The 14,235-nt window shown below is 40.3% G+C and overlaps 1 protein-coding gene and 1 long non-coding RNA gene across 2 annotated transcripts in view; one reads left to right on the top strand and one right to left on the bottom strand.

Annotated features, from left to right (window-relative positions):
- The window catches only part of LOC308263049, a 448,643-nt gene that overhangs the window by 282,066 nt on the left and 152,342 nt on the right, over nt 1-14,235 (bottom strand). The gene's annotated exons all lie outside the window — the stretch shown is intronic.
- The window catches only part of OSBPL11 (oxysterol binding protein like 11), a gene marked incomplete at both ends in the record, with an annotated part of 87,565 nt that overhangs the window by 60,961 nt on the left and 12,369 nt on the right, over nt 1-14,235 (top strand). The window contains 4 exons of the mRNA XM_080696727.1: nt 311-451; nt 2,562-3,060; nt 7,208-7,394; nt 12,148-12,330. Of these exons, the coding sequence (XP_080552853.1) occupies nt 311-451; nt 2,562-3,060; nt 7,208-7,394; nt 12,148-12,330 (1,010 nt within the window). The remainder of the gene's footprint in view (nt 1-310; nt 452-2,561; nt 3,061-7,207; nt 7,395-12,147; nt 12,331-14,235) is intronic.

Genomic DNA, 14,235 nt, shown 5'->3' with positions numbered 1-14,235 from the left:
GGCAAAATAATGCCAGAGGCATTCCATCTCTGCAACATTCCTAGCTCTTTTTATTTTTCGTTTTGAAACAAGAGTCTCACTACGTTGCAGAGGTTTGCTTCAAACCTGTGATCCTCCTGTCCCAACCACCCAACTAGTGGGATTTGGGCATGTGCCACCACACCCAGCCTTGGAATTTATACTTTGAGAAAGATTTTATTCATCCTCTGATTTGTTCAGATCCAGTAGAAATATTTTCAAGTCTGATGTTGAATCTTTTATTCTTGTGCATATTAATATGTAATTATAGTATGTTTTATTTTCCCTCAAGGAACCTGAAGAAATAAATGCAGATGATGAGGTGGAGGATACCTCTGACAACAAGGAGGATGACCTCGGAGCTGTAGAGGAGCAGCGCAGTGTCATCCTGCACCTCCTGTCACAGCTCAAGCTTGGCATGGATTTAACCAGAGTAAGTTCTGGCATGATGTGGCTATGGAGATACCTGAAATTCTAATGTTGTCAGGACATTTTGTTCTTTATGATTTGGTTTCTTGAGCAGCGTTTCTTATTTTCATAAAAAAGCTAATGGTTTTCTTGTGTAGTAGGAAGACTTGCAACAAATAAAGACCCATATTCTTGCTGTTCCTGTGAAAAATGAAAAGGGTCCATTGATATGCTTTACTGGAAAGTTTTAAGGAAAAGGATATAATTCTATAAAATCATGAAATTACACTTTCCACTTTACTTGTAACTCCTATATGAGGGTAGTACATTTGAGGCATAATCTATGATAGGAGTCAGTAATCATTTTCTGTAAAGGCCAGATAGTAAATTTTTTTTTTTTTTTTTTTGCGGGTCTGGGATGGAACCCAGGGGCATTTGACCTCTGAGCTACACCCCCTGCCCTATTTTTTATTCTTTATTTTGAAACTGGGTCTCACTGAGTTGCAAAGGGCCTCACTAAGTAGCTGAGGCTGTCCGCGAACCCAGATCTTCATGTCTCAGCTTCCCGAATGCTGGGATTACAAGCGTGTGCCACCCTGCCCGCCCAGATAGTAAATATTTTCAGGGATGGTTAAGGTCTCTGTTGTAGCTACTTAATTCTGCTTGTATAGTACAAAAGCAGCCAAAGATGATACACTGGGTTGGAAATGGCTATGTTCCAACAAAATTTTATTTACAAAAATAGGCCACTGGACATTGTGCTACATGCTTATAATCCCAGTACTTAGTAGGCTAAGACAGGAGAATCACAGGTTTTTGGTCAGCCTCAGCTACAATCGTGCGCCACCATGCCTGGCAAGCATGCTTACTCTTTAATGCTTTTTAGAGGGTTTGTTTTTTGTGTACTCATGTGCATGTGTGCGCACACACTTGCGTGTATGTGTTTTACTAGAAATTGAACTCAGAGGCTTTCTACCTCTGAGCTATACCTTAGCCCTATTTTATTTTTATTTGGAAACAGGATCTCACTAGGTTGATGAGAGTCCCACTGATTTCTGATGCTGTCCTTGAATCTCTGATCCTCCTTTCTCAGCCTCCCAAGTACTAGGATTACAAGTGTACACCACCACACCCAGCTCACTATTCTTACACACACATGCACACAATTTTTTGTGTGTAGTACTGGGGATTGAACCTGTTTCAAAACAAGAAATAAAAATTAGAGGTGGGCTGGGCATGGTGGTGCATGCTTGTAGGCGCATGCTTGTAATCCCAGCATTTGGGAGGCTGAGAAAGGAGGATCATGGTTCAAGGACAGCCTAGCTACTTTGTGAGGCCCTTTGCAACTCAGTGAGACCCTGTTTCAAAATCAAGAATAAAAAATAGGGCTGGGGGTGTAGCTCAGAGATAGAATGCCCCTAGGTTCCATCCTCAGTAACACACACACACACACACACACACACACACACACACACACACAGAGATGGATGCCCCAGGTTCAATTCAAAGTGATGAATAGCCGGGCGTGGTGGTGCACTCTTGTAATCCCCATGCTTGGGAGGCGGAGACAGGAGGATCGTGCAGGTTCAAAGCCAGCCTCGCTGGCTTAAGAGACCCTGTTTCCAAATAAAAATATAAAATAGGTCTGGGAGTGTAGCCTGGAAGTAGAAGGGCTTCCAGGAACCCCAGTACCACCAAAAACAAAAAAACAAAACAAAAAACAAAGTGATGAATGAATACACTTCAAATGGCATACTTATTTTTTTTTAAAAAGACCAAATTCTTTTTATTTTTACTATTCTTAGTGTCTTTATTTTTATTTTTATTTTTTTTTGGTGGTACTGGGGTTCCTGGAAGCCCTTCTACTTTTAGGCTACACTCCCAGACCTATTTTATATTTTTTATTTGGAAACAGGGTCTCTTAAGCCAGCACGGCTGGCTCCGAACCAGCGCGATCCTCCTGTCTCCGCCTCCCAAGCGCGGGGATTACAAGCGTGCGCCACCACGCCCGGCAGGTGTCTTTATTTTTAAAATAAAGGTACTATTAGAACAGAATGCTTTCAGAGTAATAATAATTATCTATAGGTGTACCATGGATTAAACCCCTTTGTTGATTTTTGTTATTGTTGTTTTAGGTGGTGCTCCCTACATTTATCCTAGAGAAGCGTTCCTTGCTGGAAATGTATGCAGACTTTATGTCTCACCCAGACCTATTCATCAGCATCACTAATGGAGCCACAGCTGAGGACAGGATGATACGCTTTGTTGAGTACTACCTTACCTCATTTCACGAAGGCCGCAAGGGAGCCATTGCTAAGAAGCCGTACAATCCTATCATTGGAGAGACATTTCACTGTTCCTGGAGAGTGCCGAAAAGCGAGGTAGCTTCTGGTATTGTTAGCAGCCCTTCCACCCAGGCCACCACAGACCACGCTTCTCTATCAGAGGAATCGTCCAGCCAGGTGGGATCAGACTGTTACACAGTCAGATTCGTTGCTGAGCAGGTTTCCCATCATCCTCCAGTCTCAGGATTTTATGCAGAATGTGCAGAGAGGAAGATGTGTGTAAATGCACATGTCTGGACTAAAAGCAAATTCTTAGGCATGTCAATAGGTGTGACAATGGTTGGAGAAGGTAAGTAGAAAAATTGTTCTCCAATTTTTATTTTTATTTTATTTTAAAATATTTACTTATTCATTTATGTATTTATGTATTTATTTGTGATGCTGGGGGTTGACCCCAAGGGCATTCTATCTCCAAGCCACGCCCCTATCCCATTTCACTTGTATTTATCATTCATTCATTCATTCATTCATTCATGTTTGTGGTACTGGGGATTGAACTCAATGGCATTCTACCCCTGAGCTCTATTTTTTTATTTTTTTTATTTTGAAGCAGAGTCTCACTAAGTTGTGTTGGCTAATTTGAGCTAGTATATTTTTTATATTTATTTACTTAAATTTTTTTGCATGCATATTCATACTTTTATAAATTTAAGAATCCTGTATATAGATTGTTTTTTTTTCTTTTTTGGCACCAAAGTAGTCTATCTCTGAGCTATGTCCCTGGCCCTATTTTTATTTTTATTTTTATTTTGAAACAGGATCTCTCGAGGTTGATGAGAGTCTCACTATTTGAGGCTGTCCTTAAACCTGCGATCCTCCTGTCTCAGCCTCTCAAGTAGTGGGATTATAAGCATGCACCACCATGCCTGGCTTAGTGCTCTCCTTTTTTAACTACATATAGTCATTTCCTATGTAATTGGTGTCTACAAAATGCATTTACTGTCTTTTATTAAAACAATTTCTTCTGTTTGGGCATTGAAATTGTTTCCAAATTTTTATTATAATAAAGGTTCTGCTGTTCATGGTAGTGCAGACTTGTAATCCTATTACTTGGGAGGCTGAGACAGGAGGAATGCAAGATTAGCAATTTAGTGAGGCCCTATATTTAAATAAAAAATAAAGAATAGATCTGGTGGTATAGCTCAGAGGTAGAATGCTCCTGTCAATCCCTTGTACCACAAAACTAAGTGAATAAATATAAAAATAAATTGCACAATAAGAAGTATTTTCAGCTAGGTATAGTGCCGCACACTTGAAATCCTAGTACTTGGGAGGCTGAGAAAGGAAAATCACAGGTTTGAAGCCAGCCTCAGCAACTCATACCCTGTTTCAAAATAAAAAATAAAATAGGGCTGGGTGTTTAGCTTAGAGGTAGAGTGCTCCTGAGTTCAGTCCCCAGTACCAAAAGAATACATATAGCTGGGTTGGGTGCTGTACACTAATAATCCCAGTACTTGGGAAGCTGAGACAGAAGGATCGCAGGTTTGTGGCCAGCCTTAGTTACTTAGTGAGAGAGAGGCTCTCCACAACATAGTAAGATTCTGTTTCAAAATAAAAATAAAATAGGAATGAGGGTGGAGCTCAGAGGCAGAATGTCCCTAGAGTCAGTCCCCCAGCACTAGGAAGGAAGGAAGGAAGGAAGGAAAGTAGGTAGGTGGGTGGACGGACGGAAGGAAAGATAAAAAATATGACTGGGAGCTGGGAGTGGTGACGCATGCTGTAATCCCAGCATTTGGGAGGCTAAAGCAAGGAGGATCTCAGTTTGCGGACAGCCTTAGCTACTTAGTGAATCCCTTTGCAACTCAGTGAGACTCTGATTCAAAATACAGAATAAAAAATAGGGCAGGGGATGTATCTCAGATGTAGAATGACCCTGGGTTCAATATTCTGTGCCACAAAAAGAAAATATATATACATATATACATAAATACATACACACAGCACATACACACCTTCTAGGTAACTTTTATCTGTATTCCTTAGCAGGTGTGTGTGTGTGTGTGTGTGTGTGTGTGTGTGTGTGTGTATGTGTGTGTGTGTGTGTGTATATATATATATATTCATTCTCTGGGTCTGGTGTGGAACCCAGGGGCTTTGAACCTCCAAGCTATACTCCCTGCCCTATTTTGTATTCTTTTTTTTGAAACAGTGTCTCGGTAAGTTGCAGAGGGCCTCACTAAGTAGCTGAGGCTGTCTTAGAACTGGGATCCTCTGGTCACAACCTCCTGAATGCTGGGATTACAAGCATGCACCACCACAATTAGCTTCTGAGTATTTTAATGATATAGCCTGTGTCTAACATTTTTGAGATTGCATCATAGCTGAGAAGAAAATAGTTTTTTAGCCGGGCGTGGTGGTGCACGCTTATAATCCCAGCATTTGGGAGGCTGAGACAGGAAGATCATAGTTTCAGCTACTTAGTGAGGCCCTTTGCAGTGAGATCCATTTCAAAATAAAGAATGAAAAAATAATAAAAATAGGGCTGAAGGTGTAGCTCGGAGGTAGAATGCTCCTGGGTTCCATCCCCAGTACTGCAAAAATAAAATTAAAAAAATATTAGGAAAAATTTTTATATCTCTCTTTCATTTTCCTCTATTTTTTAAATTTAGTGTTACAATTTGTCTTCCCAATATCCAATATATATATATATATATATATATATATGTTTTTTTTTGTTGTTGTTGTTTTTTTTTTTTTTTTTGGTACTGGGGTTCCTGGAAGCCCTTCTACCTCCGGGCTACACTTCCAGACCAATTTTTACATTTTTATTTGGAAACAGGGTCTCCTAAGCCAGCGCGCGTGGCTGGCTTCGAACCTGCACAATCCTCCTGTCTCTGCCTCCCAAGCGCGGGGATTACAAGCGTGCGCCACCACGCCTGACTCCAAATGATATTTTAGATTAATCACAACTTTTATAACATTAGAAAGTATTCAGCTAGGGTGGATTATTCATTAATGTAATCCATTTTATGTTTTAAGCTACCTGTCATATAGCATCACTTAATATGAAACAAAGCCATATTAGAATATTTGTTTTAAGACCAGACCATCATTTACATCTCTTGTAGCTTTGTCCTAAATACTTAAATTTTTGTTTATGTGTGTGTGGTGCTAGAGATTGAAGCCAGGGGCATTCTACCTCTCAGCTATACACTTAGCCTTATTTTATTTTTAATTTTTAAACAGGGTCTCAGTAAGTTGCAAAGAACCTCACTAACCTGTTGGGGCTGGCCACAAACCTGCAATCCTTCTGTCTCAGCCTCCAAAGTACTGGGATTACAAGCATGTACCACCATGTCTGCCCTAATATTTCAGAATTTGGTAAAGAAAATGATTATGACTATAGTTTTCATAATAGAATTATATTTTTCTCTTCTTTAATATACAAGTTATATTTAGTATACATATGTATATACATATACTACATACACACATACATATATGTACATATATGTATATATGTATGTATGTATCTCCTAGAATGAAAAACAGTTTTCCTGTCATAGTATCTGAGTTTAAAGTCTATGTATATCTTTATCTTTCTTTCCTTTTCTTCCATTTTCCTTTTCCCTCCCTCCCTCCCTCCCTTCTTCCTTCCTGTTCTTCTTTCCTTTTTTACTGGGGATTGAACCCAGGGGCTGGTCCATATTAGACAAGAGGTCAACCACTGAGATACATCTCTAGCCCTTTTTAGTTTATTTTGAGACAGGGTCTTATATGTTGCTCAGGCTGGTCTCAAACTTGGAATCCTCTTGCTTCAGTCTCCCCAGTAGCTGGGATTACAGTCATGCTTCACTACATCCAGCTGTCCATACTGTTGTAGCATTGGCTGTCTGGTTATTCCAAAATTACGGAAAAGGTGGTTTGTACTAATGACCAAATCATTTTTTGTTCTTATGATACTGATGATTGAACCCAGGAACATTTTACCTCCCAGCTACATGCCCAGCCCTTTTCTTATTTTTTCCTTTTTTTGTTTTGAAACAGTCTCACTAGGTTGCTGAAAATCTCACTACATTGCTAAGGTTGGCCTCGAATCTGTGTTCCTCCTGTCTCAGCCTCCCAAGTACTGGAATTATAGGCGCCACCACACCTGGCATAACTAAGTCTTACCATAATAGCACAGCCTTAAATTTCACTTAGTGGATTTATTTTATTTTTAGGAGAGTTAGTAAGAAGATGAACTGTTTCCACTATAACATTTACTGGCTCTCTGAACCACAAAGGGACAGTAAGATCACAGTGAAATAACTATGATCACTATCACAAGGAAATGATGTCAAATATACTTGTAAATAAAGTCAGTATCTGAAGCTCAGTGAAGATTAAACAAAATAATTATGTTCATTACTAGACAGGAATAATATAATATGGACATTGTCATGGAGGATAGCTGTTTCTTTAAAAGGATGTGGGCACTTCGTGTTCTTATTCAGGTATCCTCAGTCTGCTGGAGCATGGAGAAGAGTATACCTTTTCTCTCCCTTGTGCATATGCGCGGTCAATTTTAACGGTTCCTTGGGTAGAACTGGGCGGCAAAGTCAGCGTCAACTGTGCAAAAACTGGATATTCAGCCAGCATCACTTTTCATACGAAGCCATTTTATGGTGGCAGACTGCACCGGTAAGAATATTTTATTAGTATTTGGCTCTTGTTCTTCCCCTTTTCTCTTGTTTTATGACTCTTTTTTCTCATTTTAATTTGTTTTATGTGAATGGGATTGACCTAGTTCTTAAAATTATAACATTATTAAGGCAGGTATGGTGGTGCATGCCTGTAATCCCTGTACTTGGGAGGCTGAAACTAGAAGATCACAGGTTCAAGGACAGCCTCAGCAAGTAGTGAGACTCTCATCAATTTAGCAAGACCCTGTTTCCAATAATAAATAAAATCAGGCTGGTGGATGGATGCAGCTCAAAGGTAGAATGCCTCTGGGTTCAATCCCCAGTATCACACACACAAAAAAATATTAACATAACAGTTCTTTGAAAAATTTTCTTGTGAGGTAGCTAATGACACATAGAATAAGATTTATTTTATTTAGTGTGTGTGTGTGTGTGTGTGTTACTGGGGATGGAACCCAGGGGCATTCTACCTTCAAGCTACACCCCTGGTCCTATTTTTTACTCTTTATTTTTTTGAAAAAGGGTCTCACTGAGTTGCAAAGGGCGCGTTAAGTACCTGAGGCTATCCCTGAACCGTGATCCTCTGGTCTCTGCCTCCTGAATGCTGGGACTACAAGCATGTGCCACCACGCCCAGCCCAGAATAAGATTTTTACGAATGCATATGCAGGCCCTGGCTCACTTTTGCTTTGAGGGATTCAGATTGGATCCAGACCTCAGTGGAAGCTGCTGTAGCCACAAGTTAAGTTGAAAGTATGTTCAATCTTGAGAAATAGTTCAAGAAGCACAGCAGTGGTAGCCAGTATGACATGGTGGCTTCTGTCTAATTCATTTAGACACGAGCCATTTACACTCCTTGTTAGCCTTCAGCGCTTGTCCAGAGCACTCAAACTGTTTGCTGACAAGTTTCCCAGTGGGATCTTAAGAAAAGCGTTGACTCTCTCCTTAAAACTTGGTTGTCTACTCTGAATGTCCTAGAAGTGTAGGGGTAGTTTTCTTAAGAGTTTTTGTTTCTGTTTTTTTTTTTTTGTGTGTGTGTGTGGGGGGGGTACTGGGGGTGGAACCCAGGGGCTTTCTACCTCCGGGCTATACTCTCAGACCTGTATTATTCTTTATTTGGAAACAGGGTCTCACTAAGTAGCTGAGGCTGTCTTCAAACCTGTGCGATCCTCCTGTCTTAGCCTCCCAAGTGCAGGGATTACAAGCATGCATCACCATGCCTGGCTGTTTCTTAAGAATTTTTAATTGAAAAATAACAGGAATGCACAAATACAAAAATATATAAATTGATAATTTTGACAAAGTAAAACTTGAGCACTTTGATCTAGATAGAATGCATTTCTAGCATCCCCAAGGCCTCCCTCATGCTCTATTACAATTTCTCTCCCTCTCTCACTAGGTTGACAAGTCTCACTACTTATGGAGGCTGTGCTCAAACCTGGGATCCTCCTGTCTTGGCCTTCCAGTACTGCTATTACAAGCATGGGCCACCACCTTTATTTTTGAAACAGAGTCTTACTAAATTGCAGAGGGATTCACAAAGTATCTGAGGCTGGCTATGAACCTGCAATCCTCCTGTCTCAGCCTCCAAAGTACTGGGATTACAAGTGTATATACCATACATGACTGTTTTATTTTGAAACAGGGTCTTGCTAAGTTGCTGAGGGCAGTCTCAAACCTGTGATACCCCTGTCCCAGCCTCCCAAATACTGGGATTATTAGTGTGCACCGCCATGCCCAGTGATTTATTCATTCTAATGTGGATGAACATTTGCAATTTCAACTTTTGTCACTTGCACATAGTGCTGCTAGACAATTCACACAAGCCAATTTATGGAAACAGCCCAGGTATCCATTAGATCAATGGATAAAGAAAGTGTAGCATATACACACAACAGAATTTGCTTTATTAGATACTGCTGGACAGTTATAAGTGGTTATACCATAATACCCTTTCTTCAATCATATATGAGACTTTCAGTTGTATTATGGATATATTACTTCTTCACTGGAAGATTGATACTCAACAGTCTTAAACGAAGTGGAAAGAAAGCTAGTGTAGCTCTGAGACATTGCATGGACCTTTAAAGATACAGATTTCAAGACACTGAAAAAGCAAATATGTATATGTATTTTTGGGTCTGGGGATAGAACCCAGGGGCATTCGACCTCCATGGTACACCTTCAACCCTAATTTTTTGTTTTTTATTCTTTATTTTGAAACAGGGTCTCACTAAGTTGCAGAGGGCCTCACTAAGTAGCTGAGGCTGTCTGCGAACTGATAACCTCCGGTCTCAGCATTCCGAATGCTGGGATTACAAGCGTATGCCACCAAGCCTAGCAAATTTTTTTTAAAAAGCGAATTTTTTTAAAAAAGAGATGACCTAGCTGGTCGTGTTGGCGCACGCTTGTAATCCCTGCGCTTGGGAGGCTGAGACAGGAGGATTGTACAGGTTCGAAGCCAGCCTCAGCTACTTAGTGAGGCTCTCAGCAACTTAGTGAGACCCTGTTTCAAAATAAAACATTAAAAAATAGGTCTGGGAGTATAGCCCGGAGGTAGAAAGCCTCTGGGTTCCACCCCCAGTACCACCCCCCCCAAAAAAAGAGAGATGACCTAACCTGGGTGTGGTGGTGCATCCTTGTAATCCCAGCACCAGGCTGAGACAGGAGGATGGCAGGCCATCCTCAGTAATTTAGGCTCCTAGCAACCTAGTGAGACTCTCTTTCCAAATAAGAAATAAAATTGGGGGTAGGCTGGAGGTAGAATGCTTCGGGGTTCAATCCCCAGTACCAAATACAAAAAGATAGAGATTACCCAAACAGAACCACTGGATACTTTCCAAATAATCACCTTTTTACCCTTAGAGAAGATATTGATCTAGTTCCTACTTTGTTAATGTATGCTTTTATTGACTCTCATCATAGTAATCACAGGATTCAAGCCTTATACTAGAAGGAACCTTGAAGTCAGTAAGCCAGCACTGAGTAGTTGCATAAATCCTTTTGTCACATTCCTATGAACTGATTTGTTCAATTTGTGTTGGAACATTATTAGTAGTACAGAACCCAGTGTGAGGCAGCCCATTCCATTTTTAGGATCCATTCGTTTATGTCAGCTTAGAGCTGAAATCTGTTTTCCTATAACATTCTTGTATTGCTGAAACTATTCTCCAAAGGGTCTGCTTCTGTAGGATGCACAGGGGAAGAAAACTACATTGATAACTTTTTCAATTCCAGCACTTATTAAATAATTGTAATGTTGGTGATTTCTTGGTGACATGTAGTTTTTATTCTCCAGTATGTTTTCTGGATAAGGAGATATGAAACAATTATAATAAATAATCTGTAAATGTTTACATGCTTTTCTTGAGAAATGAATTTCTTCTGGTCTTGGAAAGAATCTTGTGTGGTCAAACTTTAGCTATTTGCAATAATCCTTTTTTCTTTCCAGGAAAGATTTATTTTTTCCCCAGATTTTTTTTTTTTTTGGTGGTACTGGGGATGGAACCCAGGGGCATTCTACCTCTGAGCTGCACCCCAGCCCTATTTTTTATTCTTTATTTTGAAACAGGACCTCACTGAGTTGCAAAGGGCCTCACTAAGTAGTAGCTGAGGTTTTCCTCCAATTGCAATCCTCCCATCTCAGCCTCTCAAATGCTGGGATTACAAGTGTGCGCACCACATATAGTTTGTCATAATATTTTGAAACTGTAATAAAAAAAAAAGTTAGCTGGGAGTGGTGGCATACATCTGTAACCCATTTCCTTGAGAAGCTGAGACTGGAGTATTGCGACCTCAGCCAACCTCAGCAACATAGTGATGCCCTCCACAACTTACACCCTGTTTCAAAATAAGAAAAATAAAATAGGGCAGGGGGTATAGCTTAGAGGTAGAATGCTTCTCTGGCTTCAATCCCGAGTACCACAAGAGAAAAAAAATGTTAAGATCACACTTGATGGTAATAAAGCCTCTAGTTTGATGTCTAGTGTTTTTTTCAACATTTAAAACTGATGTTTTTTTTTTTCTTTTGTTGGTACTGGGGTTTCTGGAAACCCTTCTACGTCTGGGCTACATGTACTCCCAGACCTATTTTATATTTTTATTTGGAAACAGGGTCTCTTAAACCAGTGAGGCTGGCTTCGAACCTGTGTGATCCTCCTGTCTCTGCCTCCCAAGTGCGGGGATTATAAGCCTACACCGCTACACCCGGCATTATATTTTAGGAGTACACATGTATGTTTTTAACACATGGAATCTCACTGTGATGTATAATTGCAATGAACCAATAAATTATGGGGAAAAATATAAAGGAAGTATGGAGAAGAAAATTAATAGTATTAGAGAAAATCGTTTAGTAATTTCATAGAATTAGTGTCTGACTTTGGCAATAACAAATTGAAGTGAGCTGTATACTCATTTAAGTTGGATTTGCAGGGTGTGTTACCAAATGTTGTACTCTTTTTTTTTTTTTTTTGGTGGGTCTGGGGATAGAACCCAGAGGCATTTTGACCTCTGAGTTACATCCCCTGCCCTATTTGTTTTTTTTTTATGCTATTATTTTAAAACAGGGTCTCACTAAGTTGCAGAGAACCTCAGTAAGTAACTGAGGATGTCCGCAAACTGATCCTCCAGTCTTAGCCTCCTGAATGCTGGGATTACAAGGGTGCGCCACCACCACGCCTGGCTTGTCATAATCTTAAGAAACAAAGTCTCACTTGCTAGTGTTGACCTTCACTTTCTGCTTGCCTCTAGGGTCACAGCTGAAGTAAAGCACAATGTTTCCAATGCCGTGGTTTGCAGAGTGCAGGGGGAGTGGAACAGTGTTCTTGAGTTCACGTACAGCAATGGGGAGACCAAGTATGTGGACCTGACCAAGTTGGCAGTGACAAAGAAAAGAGTGAGACCGCTGGAGAAGCAGGGCCTGTTTGAATCCAGGTGTGTCGTCTTTGTATACAGCCAGGATAGCCAGAATCTCTGGCCACAGTGGAAGCTTTTCTCTGGGTTTTGACCTTGGGCAGGTCATTTCTTCAGTTTGCATCAGCTTGTTATCTGTAAATTGAAAGGGTTGATCTGATCTGATGTGTTTGAACCCCTTACCAGCTATGGCATTATATTATATACAGTCATATTTTACTAAAAAGCAAACATTTGTAACCTGAGCAAAAATATTTACAACACAGCTGGGCGTGGTGGCACACACTTGTATTCCCAGCATTCTGGAGGTGGAGAGTATAGGATTGTAGTTTGCAGACAGTCTCAGCTATTTAGCAAGGCCCTTTGCAACTCAGTGAAACCCGGTTTCAAAACTCATTAGCAAGCTGGGCGTGGTGGCGCACACTTGTTATCCCCGAGCTTGGGAGGTGGAGACAGGAGGATCGAGCAGTTTCGAAGCCAGCCTCGTTAGCTTAAGAGACCCTGTTTCCAAATATAAATATAAAATAGGTTTTGGAGTAGAAGCCCTGAGTTAGAAGGGTTTCCAGGAACCCCAGTACCACACACACGCACACAAAAAAACTCATTAACAGTGACTCCCAACTCCCTGACACCTAAACACGAAGCTTTCAGAGGTGAGAGAGGGGCCTATACACTCAGAGAGTGGGTTCAAAAGTTGACAATAGGGTATAGAGCAAATAAGAGATATTGGAAAATAATCCAGAAGTTACCACAGAAATCAGACATTCAGATGTTATACGGTCCTGCCCCATATTTGTAAATTAGTAGGACTGGTTTTTTGTTTTTTGGGTTTTTTTTCCCTTTTATTTGGGTTTTTTTTTGTTTGTTTGTTTGGTTGTCTGTTTTACTTGTCTCAAATGGTTGCTGGTTCTTTTCATTTTATTTTGCCTTTTTTCTCTCTTACTCTTTTTTCCTTTTTTTTTGTGTTTGTCTTCCATGTATAATAGTTAGCTTTTGTATCTTGTTTTGTTACTTTATTTGTGTTTGTTTGCTCCTTCCCCCCCACACTCCTTTTACAAACTTCTTCACTCTAGCCTATCTACTGCCTTTTCTCAAAACTTTTTCCTTTACTGTATCTCCTTGTTTAATACTCAAGGTATTTCATATCTCCATACTTAGATATTCTACTAACTACAAGAGTCCTACTATCTAACCTTCTCCCATCCTCAACCAGATACTACCCTATTATACTTAAGCATTTCCTCAACCTAATCATATCCTCTACCTTACCCAACTCTTGCACCCATCACCCTAGCTCCTCCACCATCACCTAACTCTCACCATTGGAAAAAGTACTGCATACCTGCTGACACTTCTAAATTCCCACTACTAAGACTGGATTAGACATAATAACCACAGAAGATGCCAAAATATCAAAGAAACATGCATGAGAACCTTGAAAATATGAGAATTAGGAATAATGAAGAAACAACGGAAATTAGGAATACTAACCTAGAGGAAATGCAAGAAGGAAAGCCGGGCATGGTGGCGTATGCTTGTAATCCCAGCATTCGGGAGGCTGAGACCCAGAGGATCATGGTTCGCAGACAGCCTCAGCTACTTAGTGAGGCCCTCTGCAACTCAGTGAGACCTGGTTTCAAATAAAGAATAAAAAAAAAAAAATAGGGCAGGGAGTGTAGCTTGGAGGTCACATGCCCCTGGATTCCATATCCAGTCCTGCACCCCCAAACAAAAAAATCAAGAAGGAGAATTCTTTTCTTTTCTTTTCTTTTCTTTTCTTTTCTTTTCTTTTTTTGGTGGTACTGGGGGTGGAACCCAGAGGCTTTCTACCTCCGGGCTATACTCCCAGACCTTTTTTATATTTTATTTGGAGACAGAGTCTCACTAAGTTGCTGAAAGCCTCACTAAGTAGCTGAGGCTGGCTTT

This window comes from Muscardinus avellanarius (assembly GCF_963383645.1).
Source record: "Muscardinus avellanarius genome assembly, chromosome: 5".
Lineage (NCBI taxonomy): Eukaryota > Metazoa > Chordata > Mammalia > Rodentia > Gliridae > Muscardinus > Muscardinus avellanarius.
Note: the sequence above shows the minus strand (reverse complement) of the source record. Positions and strands in the feature narration are given on the sequence as shown.